We start from the raw sequence: 12,727 nt of genomic DNA, 5'->3' as shown, positions 1-12,727 counted from the left end.
TCAAATGCTACGAAAAATACAATCCAGGAATTTGTGGGCCTCTATGTGTCTCTATTAATATGCAATATTTTGCTTCCTTTTTTTATTCTTTTTTAAAGGTGTCTTCATTTTTGCATGGAAATAATCGTTAATTAATGGTCATCAGATACAAGTTGAGACAGAACACCGGCTTGCCAGATTCTGGTGTATACTTTCTAATGGACACAGAAACTAAAGTACCCAAATCTATCCAAGTACTGCAAATATAGAATCTTGTAAATTCGGATATCAAAATGAGTTAAGAAATGGACTTTTACCATAAATATCTTGTTCCTTTGCTGTTGTACTTCTTTTTCTGAGATGATGCTGTGGAAAAAGGGGTATTTTCTTTTCTCTACCGATTTTTTGCATCAAATAAACCTTAGCAACTTTAGTAGGGGGAAAAAATGCCGAGCAAACCATTATCTTAACAACAATCTCTCAAATAAGAGAAAAGGAAGCAAGAGCAGAACTGCTGGGCTGAATCGTGTCCTTGAATAGGTTATTACAGATAAACCTAGTGGCTGCATTTACCAGTTCTTGACAGGCCTCCTGCAGCAGCAGATGTGCTGGTCCAGCTGTTCGTCCTCCCTCGGAAACAGGAGAGCGGTAAGAAAAGCTACTGGACCCCATTTAATTCTTACGTGTTTCAATCACACATCTTCCCCCGACTTCTTGCGACAATATCTGCTGGTGACTTGCCGTTGCTGCTTTTCTTCCTCTAGAGGATCAAAGTCCAATCTGGTACTTATATTACTCTGTTCCACTCCACTGGACTGTGCCTGGTTTAAAAATCTTCCAGGAGCACTGCTTGTCCTTCTTGCAAATTCAGACTTTGCTTTTCTCCTATAAACAAACAAACAAAAAGCCCAACTCCTCCCCGCATCCCCTTTCCAAAAATATAATATAATCATGATCATTTGTATTAGGAGAATTATTTAGCAGTCTCCAGTCTTAGTACAGCTTTCGTTGAGTAAACTGTAGCTTATACAACTCTGAAGTATTTATTAGAAAGTTTTCAAAAAAAGATCTTTGTTTCAGGAAAAGAAAAATCGTTCATTTCAGCAAATAGAGACATTCACAGCACAGAGACTGAAATGGTTAAAAATGATCCTAAGGAGCAAGTAGCTCACAGAGTTAGCAAAAAAATTAACTTTTTCCTTTCTTTTACAGGAAAACACTAATAGCTGCTCCGGTTTCCATACTTAGTAAGAAAGAATTTTGTTGTATGTTCTTGGTTTTGTTTTTTGTTGGTTTTTGTTTTTTTTTTCCTCTATATTGCTCCACACAGGTTTTGATTAGTGCTTCTCCTTGGCTACAAGTGCTTCACTTTGAAATACAAAGCTCTTTTTAAAAAACAAAAAATAAAAACCCACCAAAAAAAAAAAAAACAAACAACGAAAAAACCCCAACACCACATCACTGGAGGGAAAATAAGAAGTGATACAGTGCAGCTGCAGCAATCTGGTTCTGCTCGTTGTTCTCCCCCCTCCCCAAATCCTTTGCATCATTTCACTCTTTAGTCGATGAACCTTTGGCAGGCCTTCTTCCACCGGCAGGCAGTGCACCACATATCTCTGTTCTCCATCCCATAGACCTTCCGACACTTTTTCCCCTCCCCTCTAGGCTTCCTGTCAGAGAGAAAGGGAAGCTCATTAATGAGATGCTTTCATAACTTTGCTCCGTCACCCTCCGATCAGGACAACTATCTCAACAGAGTGTAGCAAGCAGAGAACCCGCCGTGTTTCAAAGGGATTTATTTGGGTTGTTTCTGAGTCAGCCGGGAGCTGCTGAAGCAGGGAGCCACAGGGCTATAACTTCACAGATCTGAGTGACCAGAACTTCTCACCAGGCTTCTCCAGCTTCTGCAGCAGCTGCTGAGCCTGCTCCTCTGCTCCAAGCCTGAGCCCAGGATCATGCAGCCCTGACTTCAGCCAGAGATTAAACCCAGCCTAGATAAATGGTACTCCAGCCACGTAATGGATAATCACAGCTGTTCTACAGTACAACCCAAGTCACATCAGGCGTAAGTCCTCTTTGCTTCAGAGCTGCGGTACAAATATTGTGCGTAGCTCTGGGCAGCAGAGCAGCCTGCCAGCAGGTAGCAGCTGTGCAAAATGGGAAAGGCTCCCACAGCTCCTCAGCTTGCCAGCTCTGAGCCCATCCACTGAGAAACAACAGTGATTAAAAACAAGTTTTAACCCTTGCCCTCCACTGCAGCACATACACATGCGCTCCTGCTCTGTCATCCCTGAAGTCGACAAGGCAGGCAGTATCTGCTCTTAATGATTGTTATGTTCTCCATCTTATAACCACACTCAGAAGTTTACAAGTTTAGAAAATGATCAGAGTAACTGTTAAAATGAGACGGTTTTTTTTGTTCAACACATCAAAAGCCAGCAAACCTGAGGAGCAATGCTACAAGAAGCAACCCAATGCTTGCTACAGCAGTGCCAACTGTCCTGGAGTCTTTGAATCAAGTAACTGTACAGACAGAACTGCTTAATACCTGTATTACACGTTGCATGGCACACGTAAGAATTGCCTGGTGATTCCTCTCTTGTGTACCTATATATTTTTTGACTACTGAACATTCATTAATAGGCACAATCCAGGAATTAGGAAGATCCTAAGCTTGGTTTGCAGCATACACAATGATACGAGACTCATGAAGTGAATGAAAAGTATGAAATCTTCCTTTTGTTTTGTTTTAGGGTACAGTCACCTTTAGGGATGTGAGAAATTAAGTTTCTTTACTGTAAGAAATTTAGTTTCACAGTTTACACTTTTAAAGCAGATTCTGTTCAAATATCAGTTAGTTTTAATGGAAGTGAACATTGCTCATGTCTAGGAAGACAAGGTATAAAAAGCTTTGCTTTAATCTGATTTATTGTATAGTACGGATTCTTATAATTCACTTATAGCCAAATACCATACTGACTGAATGGTGATGAACACGCAAGACAGCCCAGCCTTTCAGGGAAAAAAAGCAAAGCTGCGTAGTGAAGTTCAGGACGCTTCAGCTGGAGCAGTGAATCTGGGCAGCATCTCTTTACAGGGCAATTTAGATCTGCATCTGAACTCCAGAAGTGCCTGGCATAAGGCCCACGGTTTTGCTTCACAGACTGTCTTCATCATTTCGCAACAACTCACTTTTCCCTAAAACTTTACCTTTGATGGCAATGAAAAGCAAAATAGGTCCAGAACAGTTACTCTTCAGCGGTGTAGTAAGAAACTCCCTGACAACTACAATCACAGTTGGTGGTGTGGTTTTTCTGTTTCTTTGGCCACTGACATCTTATTTACTAAATGCCCTCCAGGTTCTGAGGCTGCCGGTCTGTCAGCAGGAGTTAATGGTCCCGTACCTCAAGCCAAATGCTACTCTAGGTGGTGATGAAAGAACTGTGTAGGACTGCTTCTGCTCTCCACTCCCTGCAGGACGATTATGAGTTGGTGAGACCTGTCAATATAGAAAAAAAAAGCTGCTTATGAAGAACACACATACATGAATGCTGTATAAACACTTCTCCCAGAAAATGCAATTCATGATGCATGGCAGAGAGAATATCCAGGAAAGTTTATTATATATGATACAAACATAAGTAAGTTGTACATCTACTTAGAAAAATGTTCATTTAGCATTAGGTACATTATATTTGTTCTATTTTGCTTCCCTGTACTTCCAGTCACCCAAACAGAGCAAACCAGAATACAGATCAGCATCACTTCAGGTTTTGGGAAGTACAGAAAATGCACTCATTCTTACTTAGCTCTGAATAGCTCTTATGAAAACTTTCTCCAATTTAAGCAGAAATAACTGGAAAAATAAACTCCGGGCTGTGCTGAGAACAATACCAATAACCTCCTGTGAAATAAAGGGATTTCAGGTGTTGCTCCTGTCTGTGATTTGTCACTTTCTGTGAAGAGACAGCCTTGGAGAAGGGGGCTTGCTCCAGGGCAGTTACTCGAGGTTTTAATGGGAGCGAAAGGCAGCCCTTCTGATCAAGGCTGCTAACAAGATGTGCTGGATTATCTCCTTTATTCTGCACTCTAAACCTTCTCAGAAGGTGTCCTCCTTTGTGAATGTTCCCCAGTGAAGGGTGTAGTTTGGTCTTCTGAGACTTTCCCAATAAGCCTCCTACACGAGCCTGAGGGTTGGCAACATTATTTGAGTAATCACATGGCATAAAGCTTGGCCTTAAATAATTCCTAAATTTTATTACTAGGGTCTTATTTCAGTCCTGGGCAAAGGCCACAACCACTTCACATCTAAAACACCAGAAAAAAATTACAAGTGCTCACTTTTTGTTATGTACAGAACACAGCAAGCTTCACTTGGGCATCTGGTGCACAGAGTCACTGTCCCCTGCAGCCAGGAACTGCAGATATTGTCACAGTTCCCTGTGTTGCTCTGACTTTTCACTCCTGCCCTTTTGAAGTCTCCTAATATCTGGTAGAACGGGAATTGACCTAACCTGAAGAGAGTTACTGAATGTGCTTTGATTTTTGATATAAAGTCTATTTTCTAGCTACTCCACAGTAGCAAAAAACCCCTAACTAATACTTGCAATGGAGTGCACACACACTTTCAACTTTTACTCTTGGCTGATAACTACAGAAATTTATGATTTAACTGCATGTGCAGCTCAGACTCTGAACAAGTTTAGACCATTACTGATATATGAAAGATACCTCCAAAACTTAAAACTTCCTCCCTCTCTACCTGCTTACCATGTCATGTTTTATACATCCAGAGACCAGACTATCTCCTCTTGTCCTACTGAGGGCAGCTTCTTGTCTGCTACCTTTTTTCCTATATTTTATCAATCACTTCTTTTATTTAAGAATTATTGAAATACTGAAGACAAAATGCAAAGCAATAACGCTTTCCTAGTCTTTGGCATCTACCACACACTGTGTGGTTTTCCAACCATTATGAGCAACCAGAGCTCCAGCCAATTCTGTTAGGGTCCTTAAACATTAAAAAAAAAAAAAAAACAACAGAAAATTTTTATATCTACCACTAATAATTGATACTCAACATAGTCCTTGGTTATCATTGAACCAAAAGAAGTACTCTGATGGCCTCCTATGTTAGAAGCAATTATCCTGATTGCTTCCAAACACAGAGCAGGTTTGAGCAGTAATTGCAGCGTGCAGACCGCGCCTCCCCTGACATTCTCCAGAGGGGTCTCTGCACGGTGGTTTCCAAGGCAGCTACACTGTGCTTCGTGTATTTTGATAGGCTTTGCAGGAGGTCTAAACAACAGCAGTTAGCTGTATTTCTTCATAGGCGATGCTAAGAGCAGGTGAACAGGAGGCTTTGAGAAGGCAACCCTGGCCCTTGGAGGCTTTTCACATTTGAAGTGTTGTCTAACGCACAGAATGAATGTGAAACGATCATGTTTGTTTGAAGGGAGGACCTGGAGCTTCCAGTTACATCTCCTGGGGGAAACTGTGGTTACAGAGAAGATTTGTGATCTGTAAACATCAGATTATTCAGTTTAAAGATGTCTCCTGTTTAACCTTTTTAGCTTTTATGAGCGGGCAGGTAAAAATCAGTATCATCTGCCTTGGGAACCTAACTTATGCATGATTCAGAGCACAATGTCTAACGACTTTGGAGGTTCCCCTAATTCTCCTCCTTAATGGCTATAAGACTTCTAGATCACGGGTGTTAAACACATTTTCACTGGGGCAACATCAGACTCCCAGTTGCCTTCAAGGGGCCAAATGTCATTTTAAGACTGTATAAATGTAACTACATTAGGCTCTTTGTAGGCAGCTGTGAGGCTGATGTGGCCCCTGGTGAAAATAATTTGGACACCCCTGTTCTAGATAAATGCCTACGGTTAGATGCTGTGAATACGCTCACGTTCACAAAGGCCTTTCAGTGCTGCTTGGCTAAAGACTGCCCAAAAGCGAGGACTTAATGCAAATCATGATGTCTGTCTGCACACCTTGGAGAGCCAGCACGGAGTGCTCAGTGTTATCAAAATTCAATGTCCACAGGAACGAATGGGGAAACACCTGAGGCAAGTGTGGGAAAAAAAAACCAAACCAAAACAACAAAAACCACAAAATAATATTTTGAAATTTCATTTCCTCCTAGACTTAACTGCTGACACACAGGCCTAGAAAGGAGACTGTTCAGAACCAGGATTCAGCAGCTCTCTAACAGGCCAAGGACAGAATGGCCCCATGCCAGCATCACTAGTGATGTGAAGGAATGCATATGCCTACGCAGCTTTGCAAATCTGTACCTCATCCTTTACTGCCCAGTGGTTTGTCCAGGCAAAAAAAAAGTATCCCAAAGCCATTTTAGAAAATTTCTTGGCTAAATATTAATGGTCAGGTAAAAAGTAATGGTTTGGACTTACTCTCTAACGTTCCTTTGGGTGCTACAGACATGCATCTAATCTCAGGGAGCATATATGTATACAATTGCATGAGTTAATGCATACTGGCTCTGTCACATAGTCAGGGATTAAATAAACCTCGTAAGAGAAGGAGAAAAATCCCTATACTATATTTTTCCTAAAGTAGTTACACTCAGTATGTAAGGTTGGGAATTGACAGAGCCCTATTTTATATGGCAATATCTAATTTACTTTGAAACAGGAGAAACGAAACTCACTTCATGTCATTTTTTAACATCACTTTTCATTTGCGCACTCACTCATTGCAAATAATTTTCCACTGCAGGCAAACCTTTGTAATTCAGATGACAGAACAGACAAATGTGTGCAAACCTACAAGTTTGCTTGTTTTTGTTGTGTTTAGGTTTTTTGTTCTGTTTTGTTTTGGATTTCGTGCTAAATAGCTTTATAACTGTTGTTAGAGATATAAAGGCAGTTCATATGGTTCCCTGAACAGTTTATAACACTGCCACCATCACTGCTTCCCCAGGTTTTTGTACTGGGATTATTTTTGAATTGTACTTAAATCATTGGCATCTCCATACAATTCTCAGAAAGTGATTTGGCATTTCCTAAATTCCTTTGAGAACCCTCAAGCCACAGCCACAGATCAGCGTTGTTGCTCGAACAAGTAAACTCAACGCATACGTGTCTAATCCTGTCCTCTTAAGTGTCTGATTTACAATGTGGCTAATTGCATTTTTAGATTCCCAACACTCCTGGCACCAATTTCTGCTACTCCACAAAAGGAGCCAGTTTCATAATTACTCCGTATCAATCCCATTGTTGAGAAATCAAATTCTCGAGGAACTTTATGGATAGCGCGCTCTGTCAAGGCACTCTTGTTCAAATTGCTGCCAGCATGATGTCTTTCACTGTTAGTTGTTCCTTGATGGAATTTAATAAATATTCATTGGCAGAGTGTAGTGTAATTGATTCAGCCACTTTCATTTTTTATCAGCCCTGCAGGATGCCGCAGCCTCTGCACAAAATCTCCAAGATTTGCCAAAGGTTGACAGTAAGAAGCTTTGGAGATTCACTCGATGAAAAGAAGCGAGCGAAATAGCGTCTCTTATTGCCATGTCTAATATTCACTGTCAGGAGAAAAAAAAAGCTATATGATTCTTTGGATAAGCAATGTGCCTTATATAACACACTTTAAAAATTCATAAATTCCTAAACTGTAATATTAAATGAAATTGTATGGTATCAAAAAGGTTTATGATTAGAGGATATCAATTTATGCTGAAAAATGCTTTCCAATAAAAATCAGGATACATTACATTAATATTTATCTCCATTTATTATACAGAAGACTTTCCACTACTCACAAATGGTGATTTACATTTACTTTTAGTATTCCTAGAAGCCTAATCCTTCTGAACTCTTCACAAAGGTTTTTAACTCCCCCTACAGTATTTTCACCTGCATTGCGTTACATTTAGGAGTACTGTAAGTCTATATTTAAGCAAACATCCCATTTCTGCAGTCCTGCTCGTGAAATTAGGCCTTGTACACTCGCTTTTTTGAATAATGGGTCAGAGCTGACTTCACATCTAATAGATCTTCATTAAAATGTGTCAAACTGCAATTGTATTCATATCAAAATGTAATATGTATTGAACATATTTTCTGTATAAAAGCAGAGAATTTTCTGATGTCACTGGGGACTACATATATGCAGCCTGCTAGAATCAGCCTCTGCATTTCATCTTATTGGTGCTTTCAGTTGCCTTTCGAATATGCTTCATCTTCAGAACTCATTCAGGTAACAGCCCTTCTGCCCGAATCCAATTAGCCTGTTAGCATAGCCATCACCTCGCTGATTTTCCATCTAGATTTGAAATCTCTTAATGGCACATAAGCAGCAGATTGTGTGAGGCTCTGCACCTACCAGAATATTCTTTTGGAAGCATATAGTTTAAAAAATATATGCAAAAAAAAGTAATTGTACTGAAGAGCAGCAAAAGTGTTAAAATGAGCCATGCTGGAAAACCAAAGTACATATTTAATTTGTTTCTCTCCAGTACCTGTTATGTCAAATTTATTTATATCGTGAGACAGTGTGAAGCAAAAGAAAAAGTTCTAAAAGCTTTCTTTTGGGTGTCATTCACTTACTGGAATGCCGGTGAAGGTAACTGGAGGCGACTGCCAAGAGATGCTAAAGCTACTGCCATTGGGAGTGAATTTTGCTGACCCTGGAATGTTCACTGGAGGAGTGGCCTGTGTGAAAAGAAAATATTATTCCAGTAAGAAGAACTTTTCCTCTTCTGAAGCATTTCAAGGTATCTTTCACTCCTTCAAACTGTAAATCTATGAGAGACTTTCCGACGTGGAAAACAACTGCATGTTGACAAGCATTTTACCCTTATTAGAGGGATAATCATGGATAAGCTGGTAAGGAAGGGACATATTTATACATCACTGTTCTTAAAACCTTGTTTAAAAGAAGACAATAGCTTTCACGAGAATCCATGCAAAACCCTTAAAAGCCAGATCTGATAAAAACACACAAAATCAAACACCATATACAAACAACTGCCAGCTAGCAGTAAAAAATATTACAAATTATCACCTGTTCCACAGTGATAAACAAGGCAGCATTTAAAGCGACAGCAGCCGGTTTAAACAACTGAAAACCAGCTGGTCAGGCTTCTTGGACAACAGGGGTAACAATCAACAATAAGGGTTTGCAATTTCTCATTTATCAGATAAACGCTGTTAAGAATTATTCCAATTAAAAGCGTCTTTCCTGTTAAAAACAAGGAGCTGAAAATCATCCTTGGGATTCAAAAACCAGCTCTTAGAAAGACTAAGCTAAAGCAAATATTTGAAGGACCACTGGGCCCCTTGAACTTTTATGTTCTTCCCACCTGGGCTGCAATACCCAGTGCTGCCCTGGGGTGTGATACCCGACAGTCTGAGCTCAGACGGTTGAGCATCTTTCAACTTGTGCCTTCCCTCCGGTTTCCACATTGGACTGAGCACCCTCAGGAATTCTCCCCTACCCCTTTTTCAATCCTGTTTAATTTACAGAGTCAGGAATTTCATACCTTTGCAGTTACCCTGCCTAACAGGAGCGCAAGCAGCCACCATGAGCACAGGCTCCCTTGGACTCTTGCATTTCAAGCTTTCACCACACACACACAAAAAAAGGCTCTTTGGTTTAAACTTATCAAGAACCTGCTATAAAAAAATGAGCTTTTACTTCTGTCTTTCAGTTGTCTGCACCTTACAGTAATAAAATACACTTCTTTAAGTGGTGTTTGTGTTTGAAGCTGTGGAAGTTGCCTCACGGCTTCAGGGAAGAGAGCTTCCCAGAGCTGCCAGGCACAGAGGGGCAATGACAAACTACAACCTGATAGTCCTCATTAAAGATAATCTTCAGAGTAAACAAGTGCTGAAGCAATCCCCTGGAGTCTCTCCAAGGAAAAGAAACAGAGAGCTCTGGATGCCTCCGTCTACAGCAGCGACGCTCTGTGGGCTGCCGGGCCTGCTGGCGGCTCCACGAGAATCCACACAGACGTGTGGAGAAAATGTCCGCTGAGCTCCATAAAACATAAACACCTCGTTGAAAGGCATCAAGAAAAATTTGGCAACTCCAGCCAGTACCAGTAGCGCTTCATCACAACCTCGTTTAAACGGGAAGGGGTGCCTGACCATGGCAGTCCTGCCCAGGAAGACTGGAGGCACAGGGCGGGCATCGGCATCCCACCGGGGTATCAGCGCAAAGCTGGGCTCAGCACCGCGGCTTCCTCACATATTCGAATAGCGCCTGCAAGGGAAACCCTAGGTGCTGAAAAAGCTCCTCTGTAGTTCCCCTGTAGCTACGTTTAACAGGTACGGGCACTAGTTTCATAATGAAATGTGAAGTATGAGAAGTTTAAAATTGCTGTAATTTGCAGTTGCCTTAAATAGCAAGGTGCTCAAGTCTTTCTTCTCAGTGCCTAAATATCTACCTCAGACATGATCAATTTAGACAGTCAATCATCTTGTTCATTCCTTCCCCACACATGCATCTTTGCTCAGCAAGCACAGCCATGTTTTTCAGGGTAATGTTTCAGACAATCTCTTCCATAAGGTGAGCAACCTTAACATCACAACCAACTGAAGAGTTTCTGTACCTCAATCTAAGTATATTTGTGCATAATCTTCACTTATTTATTTAACATTGCCCTTGTATCTGAAATAGCACCTGCTTGTCTTCTTCCCATCTCTTCCCAGCCAGCAATCTGCCCCTCTCCTTACCCTGTTTTTTTCCCAACCTGTCTGTCCCTGATGAACACAGGTTTCCTCCTCATGTAATTTTCTGATTACCCCAGTTTATAGCAGAAGAATCTCATTAGTTCCTAAGATGTAGGAGTTTGCATGTTCTAAATGTTGTAAATTGCATCCAAAACCTACTATTCTTAAGATCACCCAGTCAAGTAAGCATGATGTATAAATCCCTGTACTGCTGATGTCTCCTGAGTTTGTTATCAGCAAAGGTTATTATAGTATTTGTGTAGTACCAAAACAATTTAATGAAAATGAAATCAGACTCAAACCCAGCTTTTCATTCAATTCCACTAATAACATTCAATAGCCCTTTCGAAATAACTCACTGATATTTTCCCTGGCTCCCCCATTCTCTCTCCTACACTAAGTTTGATCTATAGCCTAATCAATAATGCCTGTATGTTAGAAGATCTCCTCAAACCCTAAAGGATTTGTTCTTCTTTACTGCTTGTTTACAAAGCTACTTTGTCCATGGAAGATGCTAGACTGTTCTAGGATAATCTTTCTTTGGGGTTCCTCCATTGCAGTTCACCTCATTTGCTGTCCTTTCCACCGTTTCTTCAATTACTCTTCTGAATCTTTCCTCATCCGTAGGACTGGGTCAGAGAAGAGAGTTAGGACTTGTGTGCTGCAAGTATTATATTTTCCATTTTCCAGCCATAGAAGAAATGACAATAAACAGATCTGTTTAGGATCTTGCGATTCAGCTTGGGGTTCTGTATTTTTGTCCCTTTTTTAACAGGAATCCTGGGATGAGCATTATTCAGACTCCTTCATCAGAGCTCCTTGAGCTGTGAATTTTACCTCTTCCCTCCCAACGACGTCATTTCCATTTTCATGCTCTCATTCAGGTGAGAGATTGTCATCATCACTACATTCCCCTTCAATGCTTTCTTTCAGTTTTGATACAGATAATATCAGAAGTTAAAAGAGTTTTAAAATTCTGTACGCGGCTCACTCCAGCAAGCAAACTGCAGGAAATACGGTGGTATTAAAGAGGCTGTCATCACCTTCTCTCCTATTCCCTTCCGCACAACAGATTAGTCACAAGCATGCTTAGATGTTACAAGTGAAAAGCCAGGCTCAGTTCCTCCTCTTGCTGGTGAGAGCTGGATCTCCACCTTGCCTCCCAAAGATTGCTCTGCTTGCTGGGCTAGAGGGACTCCCGCGCAGGATGCCAGCAACCTGCTCCGCAGCAGCTGCCTCCTCTGCAAGGACAACCTGAGTGCTGAGCAGGGACCTCACCTCCTGCTTCCAGCTCAACAGCCCTGAACGCTGGGGGTTGTGTCACTCCTCGCTGATGAAGTACTGAAACCAGAGCAACTTGAGAAGGTGACAGGGCTCAGACACTTGTAGTCTTGTGTCATGGAACACATCAGTTCAAATCCAATCCAAACGGCTTAAACATTTGAACTATGATTTCCTTAAACGAGTGCTTTACTCAAAGGCTGCTTATAAAAAAGCATCGAGTAGGTCTCCAAATTGCAGGGAAGACTGTTACAGCTGCAAATCCCAAATGAAGTGAGACTCTTCTCAGCAGCCCAGACTTTGTGCCTCACTCTGTGAGAGGCATGGCTTAAGCTAGACTGAGAAGAAAGTCCTCCTATCTGGCTTGACCAGTCCCCAGGTTGGTGTGCTACCAGACGCAGCTCCCACCCGAGATGCCAAGCTTCCAGCCATGCTTTCCGCCATGCACAAGACTCTAAAACAAGCCTGTGAATTCTGTGTGGTTCCCCCTGCCCTTTTAATGGATCTGCTCCAGACACATGACAAAAAGGTTTCATCTGCACAATGCTGTACACAAAAGTTATTGCATGTCATAAATTTAAGAGTTCATTTCTCCGGTGCGTATGCAGGTCATGGACCACACTACTTCAAAGTCTCTATTCTTCTTTTCTCATATGGTATCCAGACCAAAACATGTCAAATTTTAGTGCACTTTTACAATTAATGGTTTCTGTTTGAACTTAATTGTAAGTTTTTGGAACAGGAGTTTTTGCATCTGATTGGAT

At 41.2% G+C, this 12,727-nt stretch overlaps 1 protein-coding gene across 1 annotated transcript in view; it reads right to left on the bottom strand.

Annotated features, from left to right (window-relative positions):
• Positions 1 to 1,124: 1,124 nt before the first annotated feature.
• Positions 1,125 to 12,727, bottom strand: part of ZNF704 (zinc finger protein 704) — a gene marked incomplete at its 5' end in the record, with an annotated part of 89,316 nt that continues 77,713 nt past the window's right edge. Inside the window, 3 exons of the mRNA XM_080339018.1 lie at positions 1,125 to 1,649; positions 3,384 to 3,478; positions 8,556 to 8,660. Of these exons, the coding sequence (XP_080195144.1) occupies positions 1,538 to 1,649; positions 3,384 to 3,478; positions 8,556 to 8,660 (312 nt within the window). The 3' untranslated portion in view covers positions 1,125 to 1,537. The remainder of the gene's footprint in view (positions 1,650 to 3,383; positions 3,479 to 8,555; positions 8,661 to 12,727) is intronic.

The sequence above is a fragment of the Nesoenas mayeri genome, assembly GCF_963082525.1.
Source record: "Nesoenas mayeri genome assembly, chromosome: 2".
Taxonomy (NCBI): domain Eukaryota; kingdom Metazoa; phylum Chordata; class Aves; order Columbiformes; family Columbidae; genus Nesoenas; species Nesoenas mayeri.
This window is presented reverse-complemented; position numbering and strand designations above follow the sequence as displayed.